Here is a 15446-nt window from a genome sequence, read left to right on the forward strand (position 1 = left end):
TGCCAGGAAAGTGCTCCTTATCCTGGGAGGAGGCACTGGGCAGAGCTGTGCTGAGGTCTCTTAGAGCCCCCTGGCCCTGAGGGCATGGGCCAGGAACAGATGTGAAGTGCTGACTCCATGCATGAGAGAGGGAGCAATGTGCAGAGCTCCTTTGTGCTCAGCCCTGTTTGGTGATATGTTTTATCATTCCACCACAAATAATATATGGAATTAATAACTTCATGTGATGTCCTTTGCACCTGAGCAACTAAGCAGGATTTTTGTTTTTTAGTAACATATTGGATACAAATTACATTATTTTATGTGATCTAGATACTGTCACACGGAAACTTTACAGTTAAAAATTACAAGAAATATGCTGGACAATTTGGGCACTATTTTAGAAAAGTTAGGCACCCATTCTGTGTTCCTAGTGCAGCATCAACCAGTTGTTCACAGTTAAGTGATGTTAAGCCATCTAAAGATTTTCACTGCTTGCAAGTCCCTGTTTTCATATAATGTGGAGGTAATGGTTTCAAAACCTGTGCCTGTGAATGCTTCGTGTTACAGAAATGAAACTTAACATCCACAGCAATGCAGATCTTGTCTTAACAGTTTGGTTCTGATGTTAGTATTTTTTGCTTTTCTCCTGCACACATATAGATCTTTCCCTATTTGGAAGCTAAAAGATGCAGGCAATATTTTTTGCTGCTCGTGCTGCATAATAATTATCAGAAACGGAACTCCAGCTACAGTGTTACAATTTTGTTAGCTGAAGTGTAAGTGTGCTTTGTTACTTCTTAAAATATATATGCTTGTATATGTATATAAAAATAGTCTCTCTTAATTATTGCAGAAATAGATAAGTTGCTGCTACTACCAATGCTTCACAGATATTGCAGTAACAGCTGAGTTTAGAGCACTGATGGTGGCAAAACAGTTCCACATTGAACCAAAATTACACGTATTCCCAGGATACCAGTGTGGAATTGTACTGAACTTGTAGAGTTCCTGGTCCTCCAGTTCCCAGAGAGGACCAGGGTAGGAAATGGAAGGAGCTTTATAAAGCCAGGGATTTCTGAGCTGATTTCACTCTGCAGCTGACTGCTAAAGTACCCCAGAGTCTGGCATCTCTTGCACCCTATCATGGGGCAGTTAGCACATTGCTCATGGTAGGAGACACACAATATTGCTGTGCCCTCTTTCCCTCTTGATCCATGATGCCACAAAAGCATCTGCTTTATGAAGAAGTTTGCTGCTTGGACATGAGCTGTGATAAGCATTTGCAACCTGAGGGGAATGGATGATAAAACCATCGCGTATGTGCGCCAAGGATACAATTGGTACAGTCTATCAGTCACGTGAATTGTGATTGGCCTGTTGCAATGGAAATAGCCTTTAACAAAAACAAAATGAAAGCTATTTACCTTCTGAATGGATTTTACATACTTGCACAGAAGTGGAAAGAAATAAGAAAGGAAGAGAAAAGAGAACAGGAAAGAAGAGAAAGATTCCCACCAGCTCTTCCCCTCCGAAATTAGCATTGGCATTGGTGAAGTCACACACAAAGGAAAGTCTCACTTTCTTTGTGCTTCTCACAATGACATCAACATGCATGGCTATGAGATGACGAGAAAATATCTCACTCACAATGAGTAACAAATCAGAATTTTCTTCAAAGCAAAAAAATGATAACACAAGACCATCATAGGTATATGCTAGCTCTTCCAAAACACATCTTTTGAACTCTATGTCAGTTGAGATCACTTGGCTGGCGATCTGTCCTTTCTAATACAACAAAGGGGGATATTCTGAAAAGGCTAAAGAATGTCTACTATGCAACTTGGCTGGAACATCTGCCAGAAACGAAGTTGGCATTGTTTTCAACATGGTTATCGACTTTCAAATTACTCCATAGAATAAATAGTGATATTCCATGGGTAGAGGTAGATTATGGGGTTTAAAAAACCAAATTGGAGCCCCGTAATTTTGTGTGCTATAGGAGTCTCATAGAACTGAGATATTCCCATAATTAACCACTAGCCATGGGATATTATAATATATTCCATGGTGACTAGTATTCTTTCCATTTCCCTCCCCCCCTCCCAGTAGAATTAGTATGGTTAATTTTGCTCTGGTTTCACCTATTGCTAACATGAATCAGTACAATGAAAAATAACAATGAGGCAATCACTGTTTAGGCCAAACCAGCCAGTAATGACCAGTCAGACCTTTTCCAGTTGGCCTTTGCTGCTAGAAGGTTGAACGAGCTGTAACTCACCAACCCATACTTGCAAAAGGAGCATGTTTTAGAAAATGTGGTTCAAAACTCTTCATAGATCTAAAGCTAAATGCTAGTGGAATATTATAGAATAGGTTGATTTGCATGCCATGGAATAAACATCCTTACATCTAGTCTTGTCTCAGAGTGAGTCATTTTGCATTAGTGTCAAGAATTTGAGCTGTTGTTCTACTTTGCAGTTAATCATCAGAAAGAGACGGGATTGTCTCATGAATATGCATGGTGGTATAGTTGTCCCTTCAACTTACTAGGCACCTAGTTTCTGTAATGAGATGTACAATATCTGCCATTTAAAACAGCTGAAAGGTCCCAAATGGGAACAAATGAGAAAGCATCTGGCTGTTTTGAATTCCAGCCCTGTTTTGTCAGAAAGCTCTGTAATTGCTGAGTACTTGGCTCCTACTCTGCTCTATGAAGCATTCAGCTCTCAGGAGCCTCTGAGATGCATTATACAGTCCAGCAACACAGCTGTAGAACTCTCAAAATTCTTCCACTAGATGTAACAGCTTTCCAAAATATCTTGAGACTTGTATGCCCTTAACCAGGACCAAAGTTTGGGCTCCTAGAGCGTGCTCTCATCCTTAGTTTTGCTGATCAGCCTCCACTGTACCATTTGTCCCTGCAACCTAGACTTCACACATATTATTCACTGTGTGATGGTGGGACTAGAATGGATAAATGTGCTACCCATTGCTCTAAGAAAGCAGTCTGGCTGAATCTTAAATCACTACGCGGGATGGAGGTTAACGGTCAGATGGACATTCCTCTAAGAGGTTTCCTACCTGCTCTGTTAATTTCTAAAATTTCTTCTTGGGCCAGTGGGCAAGTGTCGCTCTGAGTACTGTGGTGTGGAGAGTTTACGACAGATTTACAATAATTGGGGGATCCCAGCTGGGGTGGCCTCGGGATATGCTTCTTTTTTTTCTTTGGTAGCTTCTGCTTAGCCATAGCTAAGGAGTAATACATTCCGAAATTGTTCACAATGACAGGGACAGGCATGGCAATGGTCAGCACACCAGCGAGAGCGCAGAGGGCCCCCACCAGCATGCCTGACCAAGTCTGAGGATACATGTCTCCGTAGCCCAGGGTCGTCATGGTGACAACAGCCCACCAAAAGCCGATGGGGATATTTTTAAAGTGTGTGTGTTCACTGGCACTAGGGTCATTTGGTTTAGCACCTATTCTCTCGGCATAATAGATCATCGTGGCAAAGATTAAGACGCCCAATGCCAAAAATATGATGAGCAGCAAGAATTCGTTTGTGCTGGCACGGAGGGTGTGTCCCAAGACCCGCAACCCGACGAAGTGGCGGGTCAGCTTGAAAATTCGCAGGATTCGCACGAAACGGACTACGCGGAGGAAGCCCAGGACATCCTTAGCAGCTTTGGAAGACAGGCCACTGAGTCCAACCTCTAGATAGAAAGGCAGTATGGCCACAAAGTCAATGATGTTCAAAGAGTTTTTGATAAATTCCACCTTGTTTGGGCAGAAAGTGACTCTCATCAAGAACTCAAATGTAAACCAGACCACACAGACACCTTCGATGTAGGTGAGAAAGGCTTCCGTCTCTGCTTCCCTGTAGTGCCGCACCTGCGTGTCATTCCCGATGAATTCTGTCTCTGTCTTGTTCACAATGGGGTTAAATCTCTCGTGGGTCTCGAGGCAGAAGGTGGTAATGGAGACCAAAATGAAGAACAGGGAGGCAAATGCCACATACTGTGGAAAGAAAGACATGAGAGAAATGTTAAACAGTAGGTTAAGTACGGGGGCTTTGATTTTAAAACATCAGGAAGAGGCAAGAGCTGTATTAAATGTAAATATAATGCCAAGCCTTCTCCCTGTGGGCTTCAGATGCCAAGTCTCACCTGCAAAGGCAGCCTAACATTCAGCAGTATAAAAGGGAAGGAAAGAGGGAAAGCAGTATATAAGTACGTGCTAAAATCCATTCTTATACAGGTAGCACGTTCGTGTGGGTGTAAATTTAAACAAGCACTTAAATCTCAGGACTTTCTGTGAGATTTAAGATTAAGGACATACTGAAATTGTACCTTCCTGAACTTGATCTTCTCTTACTTCTGTTCCTTAAAGAGTGAGCACACCTTCCAGGAGAACTGCCAGGCAGTACTGTTCTCAGCAGTGTTGTGGCTGCTCCCAGCTTAGTGAGAGCTGTGATATTTCAGATCTCAGAAAGGTGCTAATAAATACTAGTGGCAGTCTCAGGTAGGCTCTATAGCGAGGAGCAGAGTCCTTGGCATCATCAGACTTTCTTGGTGAACCCCAAACACAGGTTGAGAAGAGTCACATTATCAAACTGAGCTCTCAAATGCCTCTGTTCTCAGTTCCCTTCTCTAGATCTTTTGAGAGGGTAAGGAAGAGGTTTCAGGTATGCCTGTCAGCTGATCACAAAGCACACAGATCTATTGGCTTTCACCAGATACAATTTTCTTGAAGAGATTTTTATTACAGTGTAAGACTTTACCAGAATTAGATTTTTTTTTTTTAAGGATGTTTGATTACAATTACAGTCTGGCCTTGAATGTTTCCAGGGATGGGGCATCTACCACCTCTCTTGGAAATCTGTGCTTGTGTTCCACCATTGTGAAAAAATCTCTTCTAGTATGAATCTTCCCTCATTTAGTTTAAAACCATGGGTCCTGTCACAACAGGACTTACTAAAAAGTCAGCCTGCATCTTTCTTATGAGCTCCCTTTAAGTATGACTGGGAGGCATTATTGACAGCAATAAGGTCTCCCTGGAGAATTCTATTCTCCAAGCTGATCAACACCAGCTTTCTTAGCTTTTCTCAGTCATTGGTCAGCCTAAAAGAGACCTCTTGGTTGCATTTCATGATAATTGAGGGGCATAGTCAGTGCAGTCAGGCCAAAATTCTCAAGTCTTGTAACCACAATTGCCCTGCTCAATCCTCCTTTAATCAATTAAGTAATTTGCATATGTCTAAGTCTCTTTATGTGTTGGAATAGTACAGTCATGGTAATACCTCTTGCCATTCCACTCCCCACAACTGTTTGATGAGAGATGTCATATAAGGTATTTCCTTGTATTTATGAGCATAAGCAACTGTGATAATAAAAATATTATCAAATACTCTTAGTTTCCTCTTACTCACAGTATCCCTTTTTCAACAGTGTAGCCAACACAGGGGTTTAAAAGAACCAGTTTCATCTAACTGTGGGTTGCCAGTGAATGCAGTGCAATAATCTGAACAAAACAGCTGCCAAAGGAACAGACCCATTTAAAACAACCTATGCTTCAAACAATCAAAACTCTCCTGCAATCAAGATGTTCCTCCTGTCTGCCTTCCTAGGTAGATCTAACACAGAATTACACTTGACCTTCTATATTAGCAAACAAAGTCAAAAACATGGATTTGCCACCATTTGAGGGCAGCCATTTAATTGAGTACAAAGAAAATGGAAGAGAATAAAATCACAAAATCATTTCTGTTGGAAGGGCCCTCTGGAGGTTGTTTGGTACAACTTCAAAGCTGGACCAGGTTGCTCTTGCCTAGTTCAGGTCTAAGTATCTCCAAGGCTGGAGATCCTCAGCCTCTCTGGGCAGCCTATGTCAGTGTTAGGCCAATAAGAGCAAATAAGCTTGGAAGGATACAGAAGCAGACTCTTCTGTTTTCCAAATTCAGCTTTGCTGCCAAAAAGATCAGAACCATTGTCACAGATTTAAAAAATAAAGCAGTATTTTCCCCTAAACACTTCAGGTTATCACAGCACTATGTGAGGATCTACTACACATGCTGGTATGTGCTAAAATCAATGCCTAATATATCTGGGAGATAAATAATATGAAGATTAGGGAAATTGAGAAGCAGAATTTTGGGTACATTTTTATCAGATTCTCCTGTTAAACAGGGAAATTTCTCCATGCTCCATTTCTCCAACTGTAAAATAGGTGGTGTTGATCATGTGCTTTGTGATCCTATATAAAAATGTGCAGGTTCTATATGCTTTTATCTAAATGTTAGTGGCTATAGTATATCAACAATCATTCTGAAAAACCAGTTGAAGACTTTGAAGTGGTCAAAGCACTTTTGTGTACGATATCAATAACACTCAGAGATTAATTGTCTGCATATAAGGCAAATGAGAAACCAAAAGCATCTTGCACCAAGTAGTCAGGGAAGATATTCCTAGAAGCCTGAACATGCCTGCTGTATCCCAGCCTGGGGTAGGTTGTTGCACAGAGTCAGAGAGTCCTGAGAATTCAGGCTGCAGAAGGAAGTGATGACACTCCAGTAAGACAGGTAACACTCACAGATGAGAAGCAGAGAGAGGGGAATAAAACCATTTTGCATTTTTAGGGTTTGTGAAGATGGCCTCTCTCTTTATCCTGACTCCAAGTGCAATACCTCTCCTTGTATACAAATATATCTCCTGAGTGACTTTTTCCTGCTTAGGACAACCTTCAGGCTGACCTTGCACAAGATGTATCTTGAAACTGATATTTTACTGTATTAAACAGAGCAAATACCCAAATCTGACCAGGCATTAAGTTTTCTGCAGTGGTATCCGTGCAGTGCTATGGTAGAGAACATGACACCCATGATCTCTCTCCTTTTTAGCCCTTGTGTGCTCACACCTTGGCTTCAGAGGGTAATTGAGAGCTTTTAGTCCCCATTTTAGCAGAGCAGGAAGCATCTCCTAAATGAGTGTGAAGTGTCTGCTTCCTCCTATCTGGATTTAACAGCATCCTTTCCCAGGGATGGGCATGTTTTTGCAGACTTTGTGGCTTTGAAAGCTTGAGTCTGCTTTCAAGATTTCATAAAACTTTGAGTAATGGTATTGACAAGAAGAATCCCAAGATTTTTCTCCAATTTAACTTCTCTGCAATTTAAGTGCAGAAATGTCTGAAAGTCAGGCCTGACAATTTGTTCCCTGTCATCCATCTCTGATAGATTTATCACCTGCAGCTTCTTGGAACACAGGAATTTAGCAGCTTACCACAAGTATCACTGGCATAGATTTATGTTTGTGATCCCCAGTTCATATTGCTCTCACCCCTTCTTTCTTCTGAGTATTTTTCTTTGTTAATTATCTGAGATTTAGTGAACTGTAAGCATGAGTTAACAGCACAAACATTGGTGAGTAGGATTTTCTAGGCAAACCAGCATTTATTTTTGCCAGAGATGTCAAAAAAAGAGAGTTCTTTCTGACCCACCATCAGAGGCCCAATGTGCCTAACATGTCAAATCCAGAGATGAGCAATGCTGATAAAATCTGGTGAGGACTGTGGAACTCACACATGTTCTATTGTCTTTGAAAATAAGTTTGTCTCTTTTTATTTCACTAATAATGATCTGGAAACTAATCAAACCAATGGATTGCTCTTGTATAATTTAGTGATTCTTAATCTTCTTTCTCCTTGCATTTTTTAGCAGTTTCTCTTCTTCCTAGAATCTGAATGGGCTGAGGGAAATAGTGAGGATTTTAAGAAGTGATGTCACATGCTATTGAGTTACATAATGGCATTTAAAATTTCCTATAATTAAAGAATGTACCTAGGTGAAGTGTTTGAAGTGATCTAAACTCTTTTATTTGCTTTGATACATTAATGATTTCTATTTCACTAGAAATGCCACTGCTATCACTTTTTTTTTTTTTCCTGGCTCTAATACCAACAAAGAAAAATCTCAGATTGTCCAAAACCGCAAAGCCATAAGTGAAGGCAGAGAGAAGATTTAACAGGGGGAGATTTGGATTAAAATGTAAGTTACATTAAAATGTTTTCATTCTGGAGAGAGAAGAAATTACACTCCTGCATAATTTCTCTTGATATTGGCTGTATTTTAATAAGTTTATTTTGAAAGAGTCTAACAGGTGTCATGCCCCTAAGTGGACAATTTCATAACCTAATTTATATTGCCTCTGATTAAATGATTAAATCTATCTATCTATCTATCTATCTATCTATCTATCTATCTATCTATCTATCTATCTATCTATCTATCTATCTATTTCTCCCTGCCTTGTGTCTAACCCAGCCATTTTTGCCAGTGCAGTGGGAATATGAAGTACCAGTTAATTCATAACAGTAGTGTTTCACATCAAGTTGTGTGGCTGTAAAAGGAGCAAGATAATGGAATCAGATGTAGCCACTCATAATAATTAGCCAACATCTTTCCACTCAGCATGGAAAGAAAATAAAAGTCCAACAGCCTTATAAACCCAAATAAACTTTCTAATACATGAGGATTTACAGGCTAGACTTAGATAAAAGGACTGAGTATTGGACAAGACAGTATTAAATACACAGGTTTTGCTGTTTACTTCTGGGAGTAGCTTACAGCACTTTGCCTTGCATGTCTTAGATAGTTCTGGTCTTGGAGATAAGAAACCTTTTTTTATGCTTGGGTTTACATAAATATGCTGGATAACCTGCTAGAATTCATTGATATGGTGCCTGGAATTCCCAGACTTCAGTGCAGATGGGCATTGAAGTCTGATGATGAAAACACCAGGATAGAAATCAGATGAGTTAGGCACTTTTCCAACCTCCAACTATTGACATCATTTTCCAACCATTGACACATTCTAGCATGTGGGCCTGCATCTTTTGTACCATCCTTTGCCTATTTTTAAAATAATTTAATTGAGATAATAAACTCTTTAAGGCTTGGAACTGTCTGCCAGCTTATATTTGCTCCCTGTCCAGACCGATGCGTGTCTGGAGTGGGACTTGGGAAGGGAGACCTTGGCTGATCAGAGACAATGTGGAAAATGTGTGGTGGCAGTGGAAGCAGAAGGACTTTACAAGTCAGGTTTCAGTAACTGCAGTTTGTTTTCTAGGAAATAGTGGTGTACACGACACGCTATTCATAACTCATTCCAGATCACACGTTCAGAGCGAGTTAGTAGCAGCTGCACACTGCAGACACGTGCTCTTCTCCTCTCATACTGCTCAGAATCATTTAACAATCCTACTCAAGCTAGATGGGAGAAAAGAAACACAGAACACTCAGAGAAGATCTGCCATCCTTTTTCTTTCCATCTGCAATCAGAAATAATTTGAAAAGTGATTCTTAATCCCTGTCCTTTTATAGGAGAATTCAGGAAATTGTATCCTCCCCAGAACCTCTGGATGAAAAGCAGAGGAAGGTGGCATTTTGATTGAACTACATCTGTTAAAGCATCAGGAAATTCTCTGTATAAGTGTCACCATCTCTTTCTACTGATCTATTTCAATGAGCTTCAGTTTTGATGACAAAAAGATTTAAATCACTACACGATAACATTCCTGGTCCTGTTGAACCAGCAAAGAAGAGGAAGTGAGCAGTTGTCATCTCAGTCTGTATGAGCAGGGCTCCTGAGCAGCAGGAGGTTTGCTGCTTCTCTTTTAGGAGGGCCCAGGGCTTGCCAAGACTAAATGGGAGGTGAGAACATACAACTCACCACAGAACTTTGTCTCTGAAGGAGAGCTGATGGTTGTCTTACTGCCATGGAGCTTCCATAAAAGTATATTGTGACTCTATGATATCTCCTATGTTTGGGTTAGTTTGTTTTGGGGTTTTGTTGCTTGTTTTGGGGGAGTGGGAAAGGGCTGAGGGATGTGGATGGGCAGAATAATATAAAAATCCCAAGTCTAGTAATTTTTATATTTGTCTATCACTGCTAGATACTTGCATAAAAAAGTTAGGCTCTGAGGAGTTTCAATGACATATGCTGGCAACGTAGGGGTTGGTTTTCTACAAGACATCAATAATTTAAATATACCCAGAGACCTGTGCTAGACCTGCATAAAGCACTGGGGTTTCTATTTACAAGGTATCTCTTCAAGTACTTTACCAGCTTTCTTTTGCAGTAGTTCATCTGATTGAGGTTTGTCTCAAAAACACTGCACTTCCATGAAAATGCCAGCATTTGCCCATCTGGGACTCAAATCTCAAAGCTTTGACAAGTTTTTGTTTTAATCTATAATGGCTTGACCACTCTTAATTTAAAATTAATTTAGTTCAATCCATGTGTCCCCAAAGTATTTAACGAGACAAATCTTTTTGCTGCAGCTCATCCAAAGTATGGGTTAAGTGAAAGCTGCTTTAAAATACTTAGCTTTATAAACATTCTGTTATGTTAAGACCAATTTTCCAGGCTTTCTTAGAGATACGGACCCTGATTCAAACAAATGACTCATTTTTAATGTGCCAGTAATTCTGCTGAATTTTTGAAAGTAACACTGAATCTGTATGACTGATGGGCTGACTAAATGTGGGCACATGATACCAACAACCATATAATGCAGGGGAAGTGAGCAAAAGCTGGGACTCTGTCAAAAAGCAACCTCTGCAATATTTCATTAAGAACCCTAATGGAAGATGTTTCAAGATCCTGTGAGCAATGATCATGAAAAGGAAATTATTTGCATGGGGAGAAAAAAAAAATCAGTTCTTTTTTATGGATGTGGTGTAGGTATGTGAGAGCACAATCAGATGTTAGCACCAAGCTGTTCTCTGAGAAGGGAGAGATGACCCTCTCAGCAGTCTGCCTTTCAGTGAGATGATAAGACAATTGACAGAGAAGCTCACACCAGCAAATATGCTGGTTCACCCACAAGATTATTCAAATTCATGTTTCATAGCTGAGACAAATGTTAGAAGGAGCCTTGCAGACAGAACTTGCTCTAGAGTCAGATAAAAAGTCCACTAGCAGCTCATGGATCAAACGATTATGTAATGCCAAAAAATATATGACAGCTTGCAAAAAAATCTTGGAATGCTTTGTGGCACGCAGACATGAAACAGCGTGTTAAAAAAAATGTGCAGTCATCTGTGGAAAATATGCTTAAGTTATTCGGTGTTGACATTGCAATAAATAAATTAGAAGCTGATCTCTCAAATGTTAGTCCTAGCAGGCAGCTGTGTGCTTTGACAAAGCAGTTACTGGATAAGCAAGGCTGCATCAGAACTGGAAGTGGGGTATGTACAGTGCTCCTCTGGGCCACATGGCCAGCCAGGTGGTCACCAGGCAAGGGCTGGAATGGTTCTTTGTAGCCTTCCAGTTTCATCTAGGACAGATTAAGTCTTGTGAATTAATAGGAACATTGACAAGGAAGAGAAGTGAATTTATTTTGCAAAGTTTCCTTGTTGCTCTCTAGTCTGGTAGTGAGAACTGAATGGGAACAGTTTGGTGGGACCAAGGAATGTTTCATATTGCTCAACAATAGTGCACTGGGAAATTCTTAACATATATAAATTCCTGATCCAAAAGGGCCCCAAGACTCCTGCAGCTGAGTACAGGAGACACAACAGAAGGAGCTGTAAGTGTGAAAGTAAGCCTTCCATCTCTGAGGGACTGCAGAAATGTATGCTTGATAGGGACCTTCAAAATTGCTCTTTCCCTGTTCTGTCCCAAAGCACAATCTTTGATCATTCCTGAAAGGCAGCTACACTGACTGTTAAGGATCTCTATTGGTGAATATCATAGAAATTCTGCAGTAATTTCTATACAGTACTTCACCATTTTTTCATCTATAATTATTCTTTCTAATGCCTAACCTAAATAACCTTCATCTTAAGCTTTTTCACTTTTATCCTATCCCTCACAGACAATTAGGCATTTAGAAATGTTCAGGTGTTTTCCTTCTTTTGTAAGCTAACAACCACTAAACATTCAAACATCCCATGAGTCCTATACATGCCTTTTGCTGCATAAATCCAATATAATTATTAACCTCATTTTCAGATGATGCCCCACACATTTATGCTGTCAGTTCTGTCAAAAGCTTTAGGATTAAGAAAACTGAGAAAGTCGTGTAATATCTCATAAACTCACACATGTCAAAAGAAACCAGAGGACTTTAATTGCCCATTAATACTAGGAGTTTCAATCTTTTTCTGTGAGGCAGTTGGTAACATTTTCTGGACTGTGCAAATTTCTGTTCTAAACTGAAACAGAGCTTTGTAGCAATGAATGGTGGTGGTGTCATGTGTTGGGATTTTTAGGATCTCACCTCACCACCTTTGTCTCCTGAGAAAATCACACTTCCTTCCTCTCTAACTTGCTGCTGGTCTATTTTTTCCCCTTTTTATTACAGCTTCTGCACTGTGTCTTGGCCAAAGGTGGCTTAATTCATATGCTTATGCTTATATGGTGTGCAGCCTCCCTCAAACCTACTTTTGAGGTGGTGCTAGAAGCCTTTCATAGAGCTGGAGACATTATTTCTGCAGCCTTTCACAATCCACCCTTGGTAAGGTTTGATTCAGCAACCTCAGCTTCCCAGCAACCCCCAGGAATGAAATTGTTACAGGTATGAAGGAGGCAGAGGGTGCTTGATGGTCTCCAGCTCCTTTAGAAAGAGCATGCCCTGCTTACTTACCTTTTTTTTTGCAAGAGGAAACCCTCCAATGTGTGGGAGTACTGAGAACAAAAGTCCATAAGGAAACACTTGAACAGGGAGGCTTTGCCCTAAATTTAGAACTCTTGAACTTAACATGCAAGGCCAACTTTTCTCCCTGTGGCTTTTAAGCCAAGGTATTTGGTGTGTGTTCCAGATCATGTTTATGTGCAGACAATAGTGCTTCTGCTTCAAGACAAATTAAAATGAGCACCTGTCCAACCTTTTGTAGTTTCCCATGTGGGTGGGCTGGCTGCAGAACCAGCTTTGGACAGGGTGTGAGGTCTGTCTGCACACCTTCCACACACATTCACACAGAGCTGCTGGGATGTGGCAGGCTGTAGGATGATGTTGGCAGCTCCTACACAGGATAAAGTGGAAGGTCCAGAATGCATCAAGCCCCAAAGGTGAGCAGTTTGTGTCTGCAGTGAGATCCTTAATCCAATTTCTCACCCAAAGCTATACTACAGCAAAAATAATTATAGTATAATTCCTCTACAGACCAACTTATTTAATATTTGACCATGGATTTTGAAACCTTAGTTTCTGACTCTGTGGGATATGTTCCAAAGAGATTTAAATTCTGGGAACAGCTGAGTGTTTACCCTCTGATAGTTGAATTTAGCACCTCAGAACAGAGGCACTCAGAATAACTCCTCACCCTGGAAAACTGGGAGCCCTGGGATTGCTATAGTGCCAGCAAATGTTGAGCTCAGGATTTCCTGTTTTCACTGCAGTCTATGTGGATGGATGTCACAGATGATGTATTCCCCAAAAAGCCAGAGTTCTTCACAAGATAGCTAAAAATAAGGATGTTAAACCTCAGGCATTTCAACTGCTTCATTTTGGATAATCTCACGTCATTCAGAGAAACCATTTCTTCATTTTTTTTCCAGATTATGACTAGCAATGTGTTGTAGGTACTTTCCCTCCCACATTGTTTTCTTAGCTTAATCCATATCTACCATTTTTTGCTTTTAAAGCATTATGGCCACAGTTCTTTCCTACCTTTGGGCAGTGCACAACACAAAAGTCCTGTTAAGCTCTTAGATGGCCTAAATACGTTACTAAATACTGAGACCTTTTTGTGCTTTTTCTCTACAAAACCTGAATATCAAATATCAGCATTATTATATAATTATGTAAAAGTATATCCACATTATTTACAATTGCAACTATTACAAACAAAAAATAAAATTCAAAAACTATTAAAGAATTAGAGAGTATTTTTGAAAGCAGGGGATGTTTTCATTCCCTAGTTAGGCAGAGGCTCTTGCAGAGCTTAATTTGTGCAAGGATAATGCACAGGATGGGAACATACAAAATTTCCACTGACAGCAATCTTTGTCAGTACTGGGTTTTGACTGGCTGTGAGCCATTTTAGATATCCAAATTAGTGACAACATAACTTATAAAACTGTGTTGGTAGCTCTTTTAGGCAACTTCCAAAATACCCTTTGTCATATAAGAAAGATGGAGACAAATATTTGAACAGGGCCTGTTGCAATTATATGAGAGTTAATGGTTTAAAACTAAACAAGGGAAACAGGCTTAGATATAAGGAAGAAGTTTTTTCATTATGAGACTGGTGAAACACCAGAACAGGTTGCCCAGAGGCTGTAGATGTGCCATCCCTGGAAACATCCAAGGTCGGGTCAGACAGGGCTCTGAGCAATCTGATGTAGTTGAAGATGTCCCTGCCCATTGCAGGGTGTTGGACCAGATACCTTTAAAAGGCACTTCCAGCCTAAAGGATTCTCTATAGTCTGTCTTGACTGAGACCAGCAAGATCAACAGTATTTTTTTTCAACATCACTTCTCCTGTCTCTCTGAAGAAGAAAATCTTTATTCCTTTGTTTCTGTGGCTCCTCTCTTCAATGTATCAGCAGTAAGCAACTGGAGCCATAAGGTGGCCACTGTCTCCTGTTTGGGCAGTCACACACTTTGCTTCCCCAGTAATTTTTAAATTATTTTTCTACCATCTTAGGGAAAACAGCCCATTTTGGTTTTGGTGAGATTCCACTGTTTTGTGGGCAAGTATAGATGTGCAATTTACAGAAAGCATAATGTACAACCCAGAATCATGACGGCATCTGCCCTGGCATGAGCTGCCACCATGGTGACACAGGGCAGTTAGAGCACATTGCCACCCTCCTTGTTGACAGCACCATCCCGATTTCAAGGAGAAAGTTGGAGCATCCTTTCTTTTCATGGTACAATGTTTTCTCCTACTGTACCTAATCTAGCCACAGTAGTGGCCTACAGACATGCAAAACCTCTGTCCTTACATGGAGGAGAGCAATGAAAAAGCCTTGTCCTCATTGTTATGTCTTTAAGGCTACATTGGTGAGTCACATCCAGTACCTGTGACACCAACCCTGCTATCAGCTACACAGGGTGATCACCTCTCCCATAAACCAGTTCAGTTGGGAGCTGTGGAGGCCTTGCAGAGGGGAGATTTCCAGGGTATTGCTGCAGACCTGATTGTTTGGCATTGTCAAACCCTTTTGGGTTGCCAACAGCCCTTTGCAGGTGAGAGTCACTCTCTCTCTTGGTGCTGCACTAATTACATCCTTCTGTTAACCTCTTCCAGCTGTGGCTACAAAAGGCTCAGGAGGAGCCCTTTGAACCCCTCCTGGGAGGTGTATTGCATAAGCAACAAGCAGGCACTTCTAAAACCAACCTCCATGCAGTCAAGGTCAAAAGAAAGATGGAAATATTCAGAAAGGAGCACAAGGTAAGTCATAGCCTAAACCTGGAGAAAATTGCTTTCTGCAGAAGGCAAAAGGAATGTACAATATTCTAA

General features: G+C 40.6%; 1 protein-coding gene across 3 annotated transcripts in view; it reads right to left on the reverse strand.

The window, feature by feature from the left end:
- KCNC1 (potassium voltage-gated channel subfamily C member 1) overlaps positions 1 to 15446 on the reverse strand; it is a 107316-nt gene that overhangs the window by 19170 nt on the left and 72700 nt on the right. For all 3 annotated transcript variants that reach the window (XM_079308429.1, XM_079308430.1, XM_079308428.1), the window contains exon 2: positions 3064 to 3997. In XM_079308429.1, coding sequence (XP_079164555.1) covers positions 3064 to 3997 — 934 coding nt within the window. The remainder of the gene's footprint in view (positions 1 to 3063; positions 3998 to 15446) is intronic.

This window comes from Erithacus rubecula (genome assembly GCF_903797595.1).
Source record: "Erithacus rubecula genome assembly, chromosome: 6".
Taxonomy (NCBI): domain Eukaryota; kingdom Metazoa; phylum Chordata; class Aves; order Passeriformes; family Muscicapidae; genus Erithacus; species Erithacus rubecula.